Raw genomic sequence first — 20058 nt, forward strand, 5'->3', positions numbered from 1 at the left:
CCTTAATTTTTACCTGATTATTTTTTCATTTTACTAGAAAGCAATTTAGCATATACCATCTCTCCCCAATCAGTAAAGGAGGTAAAGTAGATAGATGTTAAATTATTTGGAGGTAAAGCAAGAAAAAAAATATCTAAAAGTACATTAAAAGTTTGCAAATATTGTTAATAAATTTCTTTTGAAAAATGTATGATAAAACTGAAAAAAATGAATTTATGCAGAACAATGGCCTCTAGGTCCTCCCATTTAAAAAAATCCATTTTCACTTGACCAATTTTCTTAATAATAGATCTGTTTTGAGATTAACCTTTAATATCCCAATAGATTTCTGTCATATTGTTAGAAGTTTATCAAAGTAGGAATAATACACAATAAATTAAAATCAAGTTGTTCCTTTGGAGAGAGTGGGTCTAGATTTTGCTGATTATTAAATAATACATTTTTGTAAAAATAGAAGCTTACAAAAGTTTCCTAGAATGCTTGAGTATTGTATTATTTTTCTCAATTTCATTGCCAAATTCTCACTTACTATATCCTGTGCTTTATGTAAGGAAGGTGGTACTCTGACAGACATTCAAAGACCATGGAGTATGTTGGAAATTAAAAAGAGCTTCAATCTCCTCTGGCTTCAGTGCATCCTCCCCACAGCTGCTAGAATAATTTCCCTTAGATATCAGAAAGAATAGGAAATGGCTTTATTTCTTTTGTATCACCCATCACTGCATGCCCAATAAAGTTGTATGCAAACAAAAGAGATTTATAATAAATGACATTAACAAATAACAGCATCCATAATAGAAAATTGATCAAGGTGAGAGTTAGGATATGTGAAGAATTGACCAGCTGTCTAAATATATACTGATTCACAAGAAATTGTGAAGCCGCCAGGAATTTTATTTTAACTTCTCATTGAAGAGCTACTCTGAATTTACACTTTACTATAGAATAACCTGAAGTTTATAATGCTAGAGTTTCTTGCTGGAAAGAAACACCATCATACCGCTGATTCTTAAAGCAGAACTCTTTTGGTACAGTTCTTACACAAAGGAATTTTATGTTCTGTGATTTATTTATTAATGACCTATTGAAATGTCAATTATCAGTTATATGCAAGTAAGCACTTCCATAAAAGATGTAAGGAAACTAGGCCTGAGTTTTTGTGGTTTTAGTTCATTGGAACGTCTCCCAAGTTTGCTTCATTAAAATATTTTCTTAAGGGGTTTGGCCAGATTTAGGAGAAAATTCAAATGAAGTATTGTATTTTATTTTTTCTTATGGTGTTTTCCACTTTAAAACATACTAAAATGTGCTACACAATGATCCAAGTAATATTCTGTAAGACTGGCAAGCATAACATTTGAATTGTTTAACTCATCTGGTTATGTGAGATCTTATATTGTCATAAGCTTCCCACCAGACCTATTTTCATTTTTAAAGATATCACATAGAAAAAAATGTATGTATTCGTAAGATAATATAAATATTATCCAGACAATCCTGACAATACCCCTGTCATAAACTGTCTGAGCTTTAATTCCCACATTTGTGATTAATTAAGATTCTTTTGTTTCAAACTAGAGAAACTAATTCAGAATGACTTAAAGACTTGACTAGAGAGACACTGGGTCACTCACATTGGTGACAGAGTTGTAGAACATGGTCAGTTTTAAGGAGCCCAGGTAACAACCACTGCCTCCACAAGGCACTTTGCTGGCTTCAAGTTCACATTCCAGCAAAGGAATGCCCAGTGGTCCTGGCTTGGGTCACATGACTATTCCTTTCTCAAAAGAGCAGAGATTACTGTAGATCAAACTGGGTCCAGTGAGGGAAAAAGATAATTTACCTAAAGGATATATTAAAGTGCTATTTCAAGATGCTCTACATCACTAATCATCAGGGAAATGCAAATTAAAACCACAATGAGATATCACCTCACACCAGTAAGGATGGCCAGCATCAAAAAGACTAAGAACAACAAATGCTGGCGAGGATGCGGAGAAAGGGGAACCCTCCTACACTGCTGGTGGGAATGTAAGCTAGTTCAGCCATCGTGGAAAGCAATATGGAGGTTCCTCTAAAAACTAAAAATAGAAATACCAATTGACCCGGGAGTCCCACTCCTTGGAATTTACCCAAAGAATACAATTCTCAGATTCAAAAAGACATGTGCACCCCTATGTTTATTGCAGCACTATTTACAATAGCTAAGACAGGGAAGCAACCTAAGTGTCCATCAGTAGATAAATGGATAAAAAAGATGTGGTACATATATGCAATGGAATACTATTCAGCCATAAGAAAGAAACAAATCCTACCATTTGCAACAACCTGGATGGAGCTGGAGGACATTATGCTCAGTGAAATAAGCCAGGCAGAGAAAGATAAGTGCCAAATGATTTCCCTCATATGTGGAGTATAACAATGAAGCAAAACTGAAGGAAAGACATAGGAGCAGGCTCAGAGAGTCCAAGAAGGAACTAGTGGTTACCAAAGGGGAGGGGTGTGGGAGGGTGGATGGGGAGGGAGGGATATGGGGATTGAGGGGTATTATGTTTAGTACACATGGTGTGGGGGATCACGGGGAAAACAGTGTAGCACAGAGAAGGCACATAGTGAATCTGTGGCATCTTACTACACTGATAAGACAGTGACTGCATTGGGGTATGGGTGGGGACTTGATGATGTGGGTAAATGTAGTAACCACATTGTTTTTTCATGTGAAACCTTCATAAGAGTGTATATCAATAATACCTTAATAAAAAATTTTTTAAAAAAAGGAAATCTTCACTCTTCAAGGTCTTAAAAAATAAAAAAATAAACTGCTATTTCAAAAAGAAGATGGAATGGACATTTGGAAACCAAGAAAGAAACAAGTCTCTCAAGCCCATTTTTAGTCTACTTCAGCACAGCAGCTCTCTCACTTGCAGAGGTGTGTCTGAGTGTGTGGGGGGGGGGTGTTGTTCTTGCCAGCTGTGTGTGTGTCTGGGGTTGACTAATGTGGGTCAGCATCCTGTGGCTACAGATGAGGGAGAGGGAAGCCATGAGGTTCACCCACAGATGTGCAAATGCAATCACCAGGCCATCTAAGCACATTTCTGCCAGTCAACTTGAAACCAATATAGTATTCTGTATCAACTATACTTCAATAAAAAATAAAATGGGTTCTCCCAGTAAATTAATTTTCAGTAATAAGTTAAACATATTGGGAAAGGGTTCAGGTTTTTTTTTCCAAAACAGTATTCCATGCATCTCATATATGGTGCTCTTCCTTCTGATACTGGAATGGAATCAAGTGCAAAAAGAGCCGGGAGAAATTATTTTAACTTTTGACTGCAGTAGTACACAAACTAGTGAAATTCACCCACTCCCACAAACATTAAAAATCCCCTCATATTACTCAATGATTACCAGCACATTAATTGGGTCTAGATCTCAACGTTATCACTTTCTGTAGGAGGCCTAAGATAGTTTGTCAGTATTCTTAGCAGCATTATTCTTGGCAACATATTATACACACAGGGATTTTAAGCAAAATGAAAAAAAATTATGCAATTTTTTTCCATTGAATAAATCTATTAGTCACAAATGGAGAAAGTAGAAAGCTGTAATGCTGTCTGAAAGATTGGGGAGGCAGAAGCAGGGAGGCAGAAGAGTTGTGTGTGTGATGTGTGGTGTATGTGGGTGTGTATATAGTGTGTGTGTGGAAGTTTCCTTTTCTATGGAATCCCTAAGGCTGGGAGTGCTAATTGCTCCCTTATAACATCTTTCTTCTTTGGAGTAAAAGATGAGAGTGAAGAGGTAGATATGTAATAAGGAAACTAGGAAAAGAAATTATTTATAAAATTATTGAAAAGTAGGGATTATAGCAAATATTTTCTTTTCTTTTGAGCTTAAGCAATTTTGAGCCAGGAAAAGAAGAATCTCAGTGTGACTGCAAGAGCAGTATAACTGGTTTTATAACTTCCTAGGATTTAATATCATAGGGGTCCCCAGGATGATGAGAAGGAAAATGGCAAAAATGAAAAAAGGGACAAAGGGCCTTCAAATTGGGGAGAATAAAGGCTGCTAGATGACTTGGTCCTCCCCTCTGAATATATATTCAACCAAAACTAGTGCACAGACAGAGGATGTGTGAGATGTTTTGTGCTTTGTAGACAGTTTAGAAAATAAGTGGGTATTTCAATAAATTGCTAAAATGGGTTATTAAATTGGGGGGTCATATTCTCTTAGATTCCATTCCACTAGTGACCGAGGTACATAAAAGTATTGTTGCACAAAAGTAACCATTCAGAAGCATACTTGTACCCTTAATGCACTTTAACATTTAATGTCTATTTTTCTTCTCTCAGGTAATAGTCAAAATGAGATACTTCCCTTAAGGGGTGACTTAAACTTCTACACCATATACAGTATTTTTCTCTTATCAAAACACTTTCTCCTAAGAAGTATGTTCTTGTAATGTGATGTGATGAAAACCCAAAAGGACCATAAAAGCCAGTCGAACTTGCTGGGGTGATCTAGAAAGAATTAGAGCCTGCATGGAATGGAATGGCCCTGGCTCCGACAATTTTGAATCCTGGTTCTGCCGTTTTCCTGCCACAAGACCTTGGGGAAATGACTGAAACTCTCTGTGCCCTAGATTAATAATTTATAACAAGGGCATAATAAAACCTCTCTTACTAGGTGATGGAGCTCAGTAAATAACTAAGGAAAATAATTTGAAAGTCCATGCTTAATAATGTTAGCAGTTTAGTCCAAAACATCCTTTTGTTGATAAAGAAAATGGGGTCCAAAAAAAAATAATCAGTGCTAGTGAGCATTAGAGGCTGGCCTAACCCCCAGACCTACCTGGGCTCCAAGCAAGGGTTTCTTCTGACCTCACATCACAACCAGGACAAAGTGAATATACTTTTCTCTTCAAAAGATACCTTCAAGCCAAAGACCATATTCTCCATAACCATGAAAAACTTAAAATATGCCTATTCTGACATTTCCTAATTAAAAGAGATTGGTGGTATGGCTTCCTCTCTTTTCAAAGAGACACAACTATTCCTCACACAATTTCCATAAGACAGTGTTTGATAATGAAGCAGGTGCCGCCACTGAGGGATGTGACCCTTATAATGTGCTGAGACAGAAAAGTCCCCACACAAATGATTCAGGGAGAGGGACACCATGGGGACTGGCTGACTCTCAGACCGGGGCCATGGAAATCTGTGATCTTGGAATGGCAGTTGCATTCTGAGCAAGGGGTCCTCTTCCCCCATTTGCAGTCACCCACTGGGAGTTCATATTAAAGAAGGTCTCACTTAAATTGGATTTTCTCCCATTAAGTTAGCATTTGCACAATCTTGCCAATGTTTGGCAACTTGCTAATTACTAACAGGATGACTTCAGTAATAGTAATAGGATAGTTAAGTCATGTTTTACTGCTGTTGAATTGACCTAGAGGGGGCCCATTAAGGATACTTTTTATATACATGTTCAGTTTTTGTTCTGAGGTGGATACACCTCACTTGGCAAACTTAATCCACCACTTGAAGTTGATATTATGGTGACTTTTTCACTGATCTGAGGAAATGGAAATTAAAAAATATATGCCAACATGTTTCAGTGCAACTAATGTGTTAATTCTGTTGTTTTCCTGATTTGCTTATGCTGAAGTATTGCTCAAAAGTGATTTGTTTCTTTAATAAGTATTAGCAAAATAAAAGCTTTTGAAAATTAATGTAAGAGAAAGACAATTCTTTCTCAAGAATTATGTTCAAGTACCCAAAGTTGAGGCTGAAAGTGTTTAACTTTCTAAGACTCTTTCACCTTCCCCATTACATAGAGCTTCAAGTATTTGCAGAAAGTGAAAAAAAAAAGTTTGAGCTGGAATTAAGCAGCATAACTTCGGGAAGTTGGAACTAGAATAGTCTGAGCAGTATGCCTGGATTATGTCATTAACTGCAGCTCCAATCAACGCCCCTGGTTTTCTTTATGTACTTTAGCACAGATACCTGTGGATCTCACACTTCTTTGTGTATCACCTCATAAAGAGGATCTCCAGTTGGTCCTAACAGAATCCTTATTAAATGGAAGAAATTGATACTTTTAAATTTGCTTAGTCTTTAGACATCTGTCATATCACTGTATAATTTAATTGCAATAAAATTTGGATACATTTGTTCACCATTTCAATTGGTTTGAGAAGTCAGAGTTAACGTTTTTCACTAATAATTAGTCAAGTCCATGAGAAGGAAAGAGGTTTAACTGCAAATCCATGTATCTTGGAACTACTTTTGTAAGTATACATGTCCTGCAAAGCCATCATCAGCATGTTAGGATTTTATCTTTCATAATCTGTTCCACCTAAAGATGAAGTAGGCTAACAATTTCTCATCATCTTAAAGAAATGATCAGTTTAAAGAACAGTTTCAAGTCTACCATTTTATTCTGATGGAGCCATTCATTTAGTTTAAGGAAGTATATACACTTCTTCTCTCCTATTTATAGGTGCACAGGGACCAACAATGCTGAACGTGGTAGCTAACAAAACTGGCTAAAGAATGAAGCCCCTATAAAAATAATTGGAGCAATGTTAAAAATTTGCAACTGCAGAAAATTTCCCCCAGGGAATACATATTTAAATCAACATACAACGTCAATGCACCCAAAGCGGAGTCCCTGGAATCATGAACATATCTCCGTAAGTTCAACAGTGACATGCTGAAGAGAGCTTCAAGGAGGGCTGCAGAGTCCATCAGCCAAATCTCCCTTTGAGGAAACTGGAAGTTGTGTTTAGTTGTGTTATACTGGCTCCTCAGACCTGATCAGGATCTCAGCTGTCACAGTCTTTTCCTCTATTCACACCAGAAGGAAACATTACTAGGCACAAGTGATGGAGTAGATGACGTGCAGTTGTGGCAGACACAAGACACCGTAAAAAGAAAAATGAGGGCCACCAGCCAAGCTCTCCCTCTGTCTGTGTGCTCCTCTGCTTGTGTATCTTCCTATTGATTGATTTTCTTTTCTGAGGAGAAACCTAAGAAAAACAGCAGGAAAATGTTTCAGATTAAAAATTATTAAACATTCATTCCTCTTCTTTTGGCTTAGGGCTAACATAAACTTTGAGCCTGTCAAAATATAAGGAATATTTTATTCATGAGTCCCCACAAGTTCTTGCTGTGAAATCAATAGGCTGGCAATGGAGGATCATTACGTTAAGCAATGACATATGCTTACCATTTCATGAAATCAGCTGTGAATTCGGTCTAAGCATGCCTGCAGAGGAGTGCTCTACACTCCTCAGTCACGCTGGTGTTTTGGTGGCCTGGGCTTTTGCTTATGAAAGTGTAAGTCACATATCTTACTCTTAGGTTCAGTACTTACCCCACAGAAAGATAACAGCCAAATAAACTACTTAAAAAATATGGTACAGGGCACGTTATTGTTAAAGCCATAGAAAAGATCTTAGTTCTTAATATGGGCTGGTGTGTCATGAAGACCAATATGAGAAATTTGGTAGTTGAATAAGACCGAGTTATAAGGCCATAAATGAGTAGCATAGGGAAGACAAAATCAAAGAGGTCTACTCAGGAACAGAAAAAAGAAAACATATCAATGCCAAGAAATAAGGTGTTATCCTTATTTATGATACAGTGTAGAATACAAGAGGTGTTTTCTGCTTGCGGTCCTGCACTTGGTATTTCAAAGACATGCTAAATTAACATCTTGGTAATAGAAAGATAATGTGGCTTTTCCAGACTTCAAAAATATTCTTCTGAGAACAGTGGCCATTACATTAAAAATATATTAATATATTGAGAACATAAATTTGGACTCAGAAGCTTCATACTCTGGTCTAACAATCTAAAGTTTAGATTCAATCCATTAATAATATGTATCCCAGGTATCTTAAAACACTTAGAAAAATTAATTCATTTGTAGTTTTCATAGTGCTTTTGCAAAATAGGTATAGAGGCCAGGGTCATTATCCCCATGTTTTAGATGGAGAGAGGTTGTGACCCAGGAGGAAATCCATGGCAGAATGGAAGTCTGAACAAAAGCAGAGATAGCTCTTCAGTTCCTTGAAGGGAAGGCAAGAGTGTCCCCTTGAAGTGCAGGTGGGAAGGCACTTTGGTCATGAGACCAGTCTCCATGGTTCCAGGGGCGGGGGCAGGAGAACGGCTACATGGAGTTGTGGGTCCTCACAGCGCTGGCAAAAGCTGGCCTCGTCTTACTGGATGGCGAAGCGCTCCACAGCCCACCATGGGCCTGACCGCTCAGTAGTGGTATCTGTTACACTCCATGCTTTTATGTTCACAACGGCTAAGTGGCATGATGCCAAAGTGATCTGACTAGGACCCAGAGATGCTGGTAACAGAGGCCATGTCTAGACTCCACATCAAGGATCAGCTGAACCTGAATTCAGACAGTACTGAGAAGGGAGAGGGAATTCTGTTCTGTACATGCTCATGAACCTCTTAAAATGTGGCTGCTTAGGCATGAACGGTAAGAAAACCTAGGTAAGAAGATGTTCTTCCCAGTTGGGATGCAATGTAATGATATACACCTTCATTATAGATTTTTATCTTCCATTTAAGAGATTTACTGCAATTTTATTTACCTGGTGGAATCGTGACTAGTCTAGACTTAGTGTGTGTATTTTTCTCAACTAGGCTTGCTTTATCTACCTACCTGTATATAATTATTTGTACAGAATACTCATTAGAGTGTTTAGTCTTTGCTTCTAAAATCTATATTTGAATAGGAATATATTTACCATCTACTACCAGAAACAGGAAAAAAAAATCCAATGATTCCAGCCATTCTACCAATGCAAAATTATCTGTAATATTTGGATGTAAAGACATTTATAAAAAGACAAACTGAAAAATAAAGATTCTGGCTTTCAAGACTGGGCCATTAGAATGAATACATCCAAACTGCACTGCCAGTATATTGTACTCAGTGCATGACATGGGGTAGTCCATGCTGCTTAATAGTTATAATGTGGGTTTTGGAGCTGGACTGCCTGGGCTTGTTTATGTCCTTGCTGGGTCCTAGCTGTATAAAATTACATTATCCCTCTGTTCCTCAGTTTCCACACTTGTAAAACAGGGCCAACCACCATACTAGTTTAATAGAGTTGCTATAAGGTTTTAATGAGATAATATACAGAAAGCACCTGAAATAGTTTCTGGCATATTAGTTAGTGTTAGGTGTTGAATTGTATCTGTCCCAAAAGCCATGTTTCAGTCTTAACCCTTGGTACCTGTGAATATAATCTGATTTGGAAATAGGGTCTTTGCAGACATAACCAGGTAAATAAAAGATTATACTGGATTAGCCTAATCCACTATGATGGTGCCCTTATAATAAGAGGAAAATTTGGACACAGACCGAAACAGAGGGAAGACAGCCAGGTGGAGATGGAGGCAGAGCTGACAGTTAAGCTGCCACAAGCCAAGGAACATCTGGGGCTACAAGAGACTGGAAGCGACAAGGAAGTTTCCTCCCCTCCAGGCAGAGAGGGAGCATGGCCTCCCGACACCATGATTTCAGACTCCTAGCCTCCAGAACCATGCGAGAATAAATTTCTGCTGATTTAAGCTGCCTACTTTATGGTACTTTGATACGGTAGCCCTAGGAAACAATTTCAGTCAGTATGCAGCTAATTAGCTATTATCAGACATTAGTAAAGGCCTATTGTAAGAGCGGGGCTTTGATTTTCTATATGTAGAGAAATAATTATGTGTGCTCACAACACAATCTCAGATGTCTACATTTCATGTCTTTCCAGATATGTTAAGAATTGAGTACCAGCTCATTAGACAAAGTTCAGCTCTGCACCCTATGAAAAATTTGGAAGGTACAGAAGTGAATGGCATGCAATATACTCAGAAAACATAGCCTTTTGACATTTCACAAAGAAAGAAACAAATACTATGTTTTTAAGGTCACACTAACTCTGCTATGCCATAATAATTGTTTTTGAAACACGGAAGTCATTTGCATCCCATTCTGATAACAGATGAAAAGAGATTAAAATATTCTTTGTAAAATCATGTTTCTAAGTAGGAACTGTAACCCATTAACATCTGTGGACTCCAGTGTACAGCAATGCCACTTTTAATGCCATACGGAAAGAAAGCAAGAAAATCTCAAATACCTTGAAAACCTCTATTTAAGTCTTTAGTTTTTGAAAGTAGAGTTGATTTTCAATGTGACCCCAAAGCACTCTAAAGTAATCACTGAGAGCAAAGTTGGAAACGAGCTGACCTAGAGACTGTTTGATGTGGTACTCTGTACCTACAGACCTTAATCCCTGGCCAGGGAGCCCTTCCCACTCTTCAGAGGACCCTGCTCTGGCCCTCTTCCAGCCACTCACTCCGCCTCCCCCCACCCGCCCCATAGTATGAGGCTTTCCTCTAGAACAAGCTCCTGTTGTCTACCCGCAGGCCCCCTAATTCTCTGCTCTAGTGAGCCTGGGTCTGCCTCCAGGCTGTGGGTCGGAAGGCAAGGCGGAACCCTCCTCCCACACACACACTAAGGAATCAACTACAGCAAATACAACTCACCCTGAAAACAACCTGAAGACTGCAGAGCAGACCACCTACACCTGGCAAAGGAGAGAAGACCTCACAGAAAAGGGGACCTCACTTCCTGCCCCTGATGGAAGCCACAAACCACACACTATTGAAAGGGTGTAAGAGGGCCAAGAGAAGAAGTTGACTTATGCCTGTTATCTAAGGTCTTATAACACATTGGAAGAAATAGCCATGCAAATCACTAATCACAAATAATGGCATGGTTCCTGAGGTGTGACTACTCATGTTGAGAATGGAGGAAAAGGAGATATTGGACATCAGGATTATGAGCCACACTGTTGATAAACTGTCTTTTCAAAATCTTTCCTGGATCTACTTGCAATAGCTTGGCTCAAGATGCATTGAATCATTATAGTCATGTATCTCCCACGGTGAGGCTGAGAAATGAAAACACAAGGTGTGCACAGGAAGTCTGCATCAACCTAGAGCAGGGTGAATTTCAGAAGACTCCCACAGGTATGACTTAACAACCCTAATTACCCAGGCTACTTACCTACACAGCTACTGTATTTCTAAGAGCAAAATGTTAATGGAGAGGAGAGAAAAATATTGGTGGAGAGCAGGACCCATTCTGTTGTTCTTGGGTTCGATATTGATAGAGGAGGAAGGGATCTAAAATCCAGTTAAGGGAAATAGAGACTAGAGATCATAAAGTAAAGTTTAAAGGGGAATTAATTATATAGCCTTTTATTATTACAATAACAATACATATGGTAATAAATCAGAAAATAAAAACATACATTTAAAAAATTAAAACATATTGTTACTAACAAGAGAAAAAAATACTCATTCCAGACCAATATAATACAAAATGGAAAGTTGTAATTGGGTGGCAATTCAGCTACTAGACAGTAGTGGATTTAAAAAGCACAGACATTATGTAACAGTCCTGATGGTTAATAGTATGCCTTTTTCATAAAACTTCTCCATTAAGGCTGACAAACAACAACTTCATTAAAACAAATGGTTATATTTGTAGTAGAAAGAAAAGAAAAAAGAAAGTCCAAAAATTTTCTGATAAATTATAGAGTTCTCTCTCTCTTCTCTATGCTGCTGGGTAAGCTATGACCTTTGCCACTCCCATTGCTGCTGTGTATAGCTGTCCAGGTTGTACACTGCACAACTCTAGGAGGCTCCATTTATATAAACTACCATAAAGAGCCCCTCGAACTTATGAAGTTTGCAAGCTTCAAAACTATGTGGTTTCCCTGGCTTCCTACTTCCACTCCAAAATGGACTTATATTAAAACTAAATTTGATTATCTCAAATTCAAACAAAACAAGATTAAATTTCAAGTATGGTCTGAAATTCGAATATGACTCATTTCAGTGTTTCTAGATAGATTCAAATCTCTGGAAATTAACAACTCACAGGTGTTTATCATATGAGATTTTAAGCATTTAGCAGACACTGCTGACTTTTGATTCCATGTGATGAGAACAGAAGTGGGATTCTGATGATAGCTCAGTTTATACAGCCCACTCCTGGGTGGCCTCATGAGACCACAAAAACCAGCAGTAGAAAGTATAGCAGGTTCTGGAAAGGAGGAGGAGAATGGCACAACAAAGCAACATTAGGTAAGAGTCCTCTTAGTTGTCAGTACTTTATAGGTGACTTTCTAGCACCTCCCAGCACACTTAAAGGTGGGTGTTTCTGGGCAACCTTGGCCTAAACCTGAAGTTTGATATTTAGTCATCAGGGAAAACAGTTCTGAGCCTTTGGTTTCCTCTGTCTGTCTGCCAGGGACATTTAAAACATCTGTCTAGCAAACTCAACCTGGAAAAGTGGATGTGCATCTGTCCTTTGTAGTCAAATCACAAAGCTTTATTGTTGTTGTTATAGTACAGCTCTACTTGAAGTTTTCATTTCTAGTCCCACATGGAATACTGACTCTGAAACTGGAAGAGGGACAGAAGCCAAAACTGAGATTCATGAGTTTCTGCATTCGAACGTTTTCTTTTTCTTAAGTTGTTCAGTTTAACCCCAGGTGCATCAAATTAGAGTTGTGTATGCAGCACAACTAAATAGTAGGTCCTGCCCAAGTACAAATGAATGTACATTGAGTAAACATCCCCAAAAGATCCCATTAAAATGTAAACATGAAAGAATGCTCAATACAGCTGTGGTCTTACCATTCGCCTTGTGCTGCACATCTGGCGGAAACTGGTCAGGAGCGTACCATTGACAATCAGGCTGTATGGAACAATAAAACATTATTACAGCAAGATGACTTCAAACAAAACATAGTGGTGCATTAAAAATATAATTATATGATGTGGCTTTTATTGTGCAGGCAACACAAAAGTAGATTCTATCCAAACCTGTTGCCAATCTCACACATCTCTTACCTCACTCAACACTACTAACACTACTACCATTTCCCTGTCCCAAATCCACTCAATGTTTGGCCAGAGTTGCTACCACTTTGGGACTGAGGCATGTTTTCTTTTTTTTTTTTCTTTTTCTTTGCAACAGATGTGTTTTGGATATCTGCAGAAGTATAAACACTTCAGTAAAACTTACTATAGCCCATAAATAAAACAAAGAAATTTACCATCAACAAATACTCTCTAAAACCCTCACACAGGAGGCAACAGGAAGATCAGGAAAAAAATGACAAGCTTAATATTTTCTTGTGGTGGGTACTTGGCTTAGAGAGGCTTAGGATGGTGAAGTAGGGCAGATTTTTCCCTTTGTCCTGTTCCTCGGCAGAAATTATTCTGGAAATTGCTCAGATAGTTTAGACTAGAAAGGCAGTAAGAGGAGACAAGATGTGGTTTCCCACCTGGGATTTTCTCCTAGGTTTACCCCAGTTAAAAACTGCTAGATATTGACCATCAGGGAACATGTCAAACAAGCTGCACTGAGTAAATCATAAACTAGGGACCTAAATTTCAACATATTCCAAGTCCAGTGTCTTTGTATTCAACTACTTGGAACAGGGCAATTGTGGCTTTCTCTGCCCATGAGATTGGTTCATCTTCCTGCTCCAAATGCTAACCCCTGCCTCCTATTTCTCCCCAGGACACAGAAAATATAGACCTTTCGTTCCATTAGTCACTTAACTCCTGAAATAACTAGGGGAAACTTCTCCAACACTGAGCTGATAGGGAGCGTTCCAGGGCTGCGAGACCGCCCCAGGACAGCCTGAAGGCCAGCTACCTGCCCAGACCCTCGGACCTGCCGCAGGTGGTGCGGGCTGGCCCAATGCTTCCCCACGCAGACACCTAGGCTCTTGGCTCCCTTCGGTCCATGAAAAAGCTCAAAAAGGAAATGAGATCACCTCTGTTGTTTATCTCCTCCTTTATTTTTAGATGTCTCAAGTAACACAGAGGGTAAGTGATGTGAGCCTCAGTTTTATATTCCAGGAGAGCTGCCAGAAGGGGGGAATATACTGTAATTTAAAAAATATTATTGCATGTGCTTTCATTTGGCCTTAGAAATAAACATGAAACATGAAATATTCTTTTAAAATGAATTTGGGGAGTTTTTGTAAATTCTACTGTTACACTGAGATTTTATTTAACTGAATACTGCTTGAAAATGTAGGCTGTAATACATGGCTTGGAATCTTTATTCAAACAGACCTTTATTTGATGATACTTTCACATGATCTGGACCACCTTACCTCTTGTAACTGATGGGGGAAGTTTGGTTGGGCTTTTTTAGAAGGAGAATGTCTACCTAAAATAACATTTTTATTTTTAGATAAACTTGAACGACTCACTGGTTTTAAAATTAACCTTTCACAAGAATATTTCTACAATTCCCTAACCTGTAAGAGCTAATGCCTAAGTAAGTTTTCATCTCTTTATGTTTTCCATGATGTTAATTTACTTCTACATGCTAAAAAAAAAAAAACAAAAAACATTAAGGAATGTTAGTTGTGTTGGAGATTCCTAGAAATATATCTGGTGAAGACAGCGAAGTGAGCAAACAGATAAGAAGAAAAGGAAATGAGAGAGGAGAGCAAATACACTTAGCAAGAGACAACAACACAAAAAGAAACAAATTCTTAGTAGTGTGCTGAGTCCCACCAGGGTCACATAAGAGATGCTCATTAAATTCTGATATCCTTCTGCCATCCAAAGAGTCATTATCTCCTCCCGTGGGAAAAGGGCTTTGAGTTACCCTTAAATACAAAAGTATGAGAAATTTCAGGCAACCAAGAGAATTGTGCTGTCCATAGTGGTCTCCTAGGAAAATCCCAGTTAATACCTCAGATTCTTTGCATGATTAGACACACAGTTAATGAAGACTAAGGGGGAGGGGAGTTGTCTGAGCAAATCCAAAATGCAGAAAAATGCCAATTTTTTTTCTTTATAAAGACTCTGTCTATGTAGGCAAAATAGGAGAGACAGGAGTCCAGAGCATGGAGGAGGGTGGGTGGAATACTGCTATGAGGAAGGAGGAAGGGAGCTTCAGGCCGGACTTATTCAGGTTGACTGTCCAAATCAATTCTACTCACAAATAATTGCTCCACTGCTCATTTCATTTTGCCTGGGTAGACACCCCACAGAGAGCAACTTAAGTGGGTCACTTTTTCTTAGATCCTTTAAGAATATCCTTTCAATTGCAAAATGTCAAAAACCATTTTGCACAGATGTACCGATATCCATAGCAGTTCAACAGAAGTTTACAGATGAAAAAGACATCTCCCAGACTGTTTTTCTGTATTCATTTTGGTTTTCTTGATACACAAAAATATCTTGTTGGTAGGGTCAAGTATGTTATTAAAACTGACCCATATAAAATGTTATATATTCATTCATTGGATTATAGCTCTATTTGATAACTTTCAGTTAATTTATTCATATCTGTATGTCCTATGGATACAAAGTCCTAAAGATAATTATACTTTACATTAACCTCTGTAACCCTGCAAGTTATAGGCTGAGATAAAGTAGAGGCTCTTTCTGTAGACAATATTATGTGCCAAAATTCCAAAGACAGATAAATTTCTACCAAAAGAGAGTATTAGCACTTATTAGAGAATATAAGCACTTAGTTGTTGACGTGAGAGTTCTTACTTACAGGGTGCTTCTGTAGATCCTGCACAGTCCCAGGGCCTGCTGGTACATGTGGATCCCGCAGGAATCCCAGGTCACAGTTACAGGTTGGGAAATACATCTGAGGAGAACAATGCTGTCAGTTCACTGGAAGTGGGTGAAGTTGGAGTCATACTGACTCTTGCTTTATAAACCACAAGATTTGGTTTAAATCATAGAGTTTAGCCTAAATCTGGAATAATTCTAACTCAAAATAGTAGACATGTCACTGTAGACTCTGGACCACTACAGATGGGGCTCAGAGGCCAAATTTTACTTAAGGTGAAATTGTAATTATTTTTCCATTTTGAAAAAATTAGAAATACTTGAAAAGTACAGAGTTAACTTTATGTTTCTGAGTTTTCTTCACGGAGGGTTCTTGCTTAAGAAGAACCAGCAGTTAAGACATAAAATAAGTTTTCTTAAATTGCTCCCAGAGACTCCTACTGCATAGCTGAAGTATGGAGAGGAAATCAGGAATTAAGAGAAACGATATTTGTTCCTTAAGGCTACAAGGGAACCAATGGGGTAGAATGCTGCTTCGGAATCCAAGAAGATTTCTATTTTCTCAAAAGAGGCACAGGCCTTTGAGGTAGTTTTCCACTAAAAGTGGGTAAGCAACTGCAAGAAATATCAAGGAAATGTATTTCCAGGTGTTTGTGGGTCTATGAAGAAATCTCTATCTGCATGAACATGCACTAAGGCATGTACTAATGGTACTATGTTCTGGAAAGCATGTGTTTTGCATGACTTTTAAGGTTTAAATGCTTTGGTGGTACCTAAGCATCATCTATGCATGGACACTGTAGTCGAGAATGAAAACTATGGGTTGTTTCAGGCCATCTGTAGCAGACGGAGCTTGATTATATCTTTAATTAGGACCATGAGGAACTGCTACTTGGAAATAAATGTGTGGGTAAAACTTAAAGCTACTGTTTCAACCATGACAATAAGGTTGGTGAATTTGGGTAAGGACCAACGTACCTGTTTTAATTGCTTTTCTAGTTTTTCTTTCTCCATCTGACAGGTTTTTATCTACAAACAAACAAAGGCATTTGTTTATCAAAAAGAGCTCAGATGGTTAGTTTCAAAGCTAATCTTGACCCAGCTGCCAGTGAGCTGCTCAGAAGCCCAAGGGGTGAAGCACCAGCAGCAGTATGAGAACAGTCAAGTTTTGAATTTTCCAGACATGCAGTGGTTCTACTTTGAAATTACCAAATGAAGTTTGGAGAATTGGAGATTTTAAAATTGTTATTCCAGATTGTAGGGGCCAGTAGAGGTTTACTTTTAGGTTGATGTATTTAGATATAGATGGAGATGGAGATATAGACATAGATACGGATGCAAAAACAGCTTCCACTGCTTATTGAAGGCTTCCACAATAAAATTTAGAAGCTGTTCATGTACTTAATACATGCCCCACCTGATCTAAGTGCTTCACATAAAACAACTCTGGCTTTTTCCAGTGGCCCTGTGTGATACTTAATATTATCCCCATTCTACAGATGAGGACTCTGGGACATGAGATGCTGAGTAACTGCTATACTTCATGGCTTCCCATTGGTTAAGGCCCAACCTCATCCAGCACAGTCATCTACCTAGCACCTAGGAGGACTCCCTGCCTGGAATTCCTCAACATCTGAGGACACTTCTAGAGAAAGCTGGTTTTCCTTTGACTCTCACCATGCTGCTGTCCTCCCAACACCTCATGTTGCACATCCCCATAAGCCATATGACCAGTTGTCCCCTGCTGGAAGATACTTTCCCAAGTATCACCTATCGGAATTGTTTTCTCCTTGCTTGGTCTTCCCCTTTAGCATTATACATTTACTATGTGCTTTTTTTATAGTCCAGTGTTTACTGTGTACAGTCAGTTCTCATTATTCCCAGTAGCTCTGTTCTATAAAGTCACTGTGGACACAGCAGTAGCAAACACTGAACCCACTGCTTGTGAGGAAGGGCAGGGTTAGGTTCTTAGGAGCCTCTGGTCATACAGTTTGGTTGACTGGTCAATACATAATTTTGTTTTACATGTGTTTGTATTAAAGACACCTTATTTAATAAATATTGTTGACCCATTAACATTGAACTCATGGCCAATCACACCCTGAATGAAGCTTATCTAACACGACTTTTCTGTTAGGCATGTCGTAGCCTTCCTATGCTTAGGAACATGAGATAACACTATAGCATGATGCTTGGAGGACACTTTAAACAATGAAACCACCAACAAAAAGCATAAAAATGTGAACACTATGGCACTATATAGACTATGAAAAGGATACTTTTTTATGATATGAGAGCTGAAGAGGAAGGCAGAGCACCACTTTGTTGCACCTTAGCAAAGGAGTCAGCAAGCGTGTCAGGCAGCTCATGTTTTGATGCTCTACATGTGCTCACAAATGACCTTGAAGGTGACATGAGTATTGATTTGGGGGTCATGAATAAATTTTAGCGAATGAGCAAGTTCACAAATATAGAATCTGCAAATTTCACATCTATATATATATATATATATATATATATATATATATATATATGTACCCCTCATTATATTGTGAGTCTTTTAATAGCAAGGATCATGTTTTATTCCCTCACAGCATAACAGGGATGCCTTGCAGACAGAAAGCATCAAAATTAGATTATAAAGAACTGAATGTGGCATACTAATTATGCAACCGAATGAAATTATTAAAAATTCCCCCTTCTAATAGACTAAAGTCATTTATGAAATACTTGTAAGTTATGTCCTAAGTGAGATGTTTTGGAATAGACTTCTTTCACTTAACCCTGAGAACAATTTTTTGAAATCCTGATCGATACCACCTATATTTTGCAGGTGAGTATACTGAGGAGGGTAGAGTAACCTATTTTTCCAGACAGAGGTTTTAGACTTGAAAGAACCATCTGAGAGATGATCTAGTCCAGTGCCATTTTACAGATGAAGAAAAGGAAGAACAGAAAAGTTGAATAACTTGTTCAAGGCCATCACCAATTGCCAAAGCAGGCAGGAACACCAGGTTTCTACCCCTAAATTCCTCTGACTCTTAAGTGTCCCTAAGGATACTTTCATTTCGCCACACTGCCAACTTTAACAGCCACTGGCTTAAAATGTCCTCAGTGACAGAATGAATAAACTCTGATGAATAAGCAACCAATGCCAGAACAATTTGACCTAAAAATTGCTTTTTGGTCCATTGGTCCAATTACACCACAAGTAATACAAGAATCAGATAAGACAATGCCAATTCTGTTATATCATGACATTTAATCTCCTGTTAATACATTAAACAAAGGTTGTTAAACCATCTACTACATCTTCTTGTGGGTTCCATCATCCTTTTGCCAGAATCAATGAGACTTTTGAAAAATAAATGCTTGAAATATCATTATATTAGAGAAAAATCTGATAATCTTAAGATATTACTAGGATTGTCCCATAGTTCATAAGCACAATTGTACCATACTGTATTTAGATGATAGATTTATTTTGTTGATATCAATTGAGACTTAGATTACAGATGACACTGGAATCAAAAAATCATGTGCTGAGTGAGCAGACGGTTATGTGTTCCTGGTTGTGCCAAAACTAGAACCATGAGGACACTGCCAGTCTTAGATGCTAATTTGCCATCGTCTGAACTTAATGTAATAGAACAAATAAACTTAAAACATGACAAGAAATAATCTTTGCAGTGCCAACTTAAAAGAAACTAAGGCAGCTTCAGATGTAAGACAGAAAAATTGAAAGATTTCACATGTAAGACAGAAAAATTGAGAGTTGCATGAATTATTTTCAGGAAAGCATTTTCTTATATGTTTACCACTATTTTACTCTTTCCAATTTCTTAGAAAAGAAATGGTTCTAAATAATTTTTCCATACAATTGGGAATTTAAGTTAATTCTTGAAAAAACATCAGAGAATAAATTAAATTTACAGTATACTTTGTATTAGGAAGAAGGGGATGATGAATAGTTTAAAATGTCTTCTCAGACTAAGAATCCTGAAGCTCTAGAGCTATCACAGCATGTCCCATAACAATTTCCTATTCATTCAAAGACATTGCATGATATTGCAAATCAAAAATGTTGTGGTTTATTTTCTTTTCTTAAGCCAAAATTGTGTTAGCTACACTTTCTTCATTAACATCATTATTTACCTATTATGGAAACTTCCTAAGTCCATTTTTAATACTTAATATTAGAATGCTTACATTCAATAAATTCTGTTTCAATAAACTGGCTGAGATTATCTGGCTTCCTTGAGAGTGCTCCAGTTACATAAATTTAATCTGGGAACCCACTGAACATATTCTCAGTTTCACCAGACATATAAATGATATTAGGAAATACATATATTTTTGGAAGACAGGAACATTCTGACACAGCCCTTCAACAAAAATGACAATTAGA

General features: G+C 37.9%; 1 protein-coding gene across 3 annotated transcripts in view; it reads right to left on the bottom strand.

Moving 5' to 3' along the window:
- The window catches only part of TNIP3 (TNFAIP3 interacting protein 3), a 117655-nt gene that overhangs the window by 13612 nt on the left and 83985 nt on the right, over positions 1–20058 (bottom strand). For 2 of the 3 annotated variants that reach the window (XM_057502581.1, XM_057502582.1), the window contains 3 exons: positions 16629–16679; positions 15631–15726; positions 12729–12789 (listed from right to left, as the gene is read on the bottom strand). In XM_057502581.1, coding sequence (XP_057358564.1) covers positions 12729–12789; positions 15631–15726; positions 16629–16679 — 208 coding nt within the window. Of the gene's footprint in view, positions 1–6417; positions 7028–12728; positions 12790–15630; positions 15727–16628; positions 16680–20058 lie in introns of those variants that run through there. The other variant, XM_036922991.2, reaches the window with a different exon arrangement.

Source organism: Manis pentadactyla, chromosome 5, assembly GCF_030020395.1.
Source record: "Manis pentadactyla isolate mManPen7 chromosome 5, mManPen7.hap1, whole genome shotgun sequence".
In the NCBI taxonomy this organism is placed as follows: Eukaryota; Metazoa; Chordata; class Mammalia; order Pholidota; family Manidae; genus Manis; species Manis pentadactyla.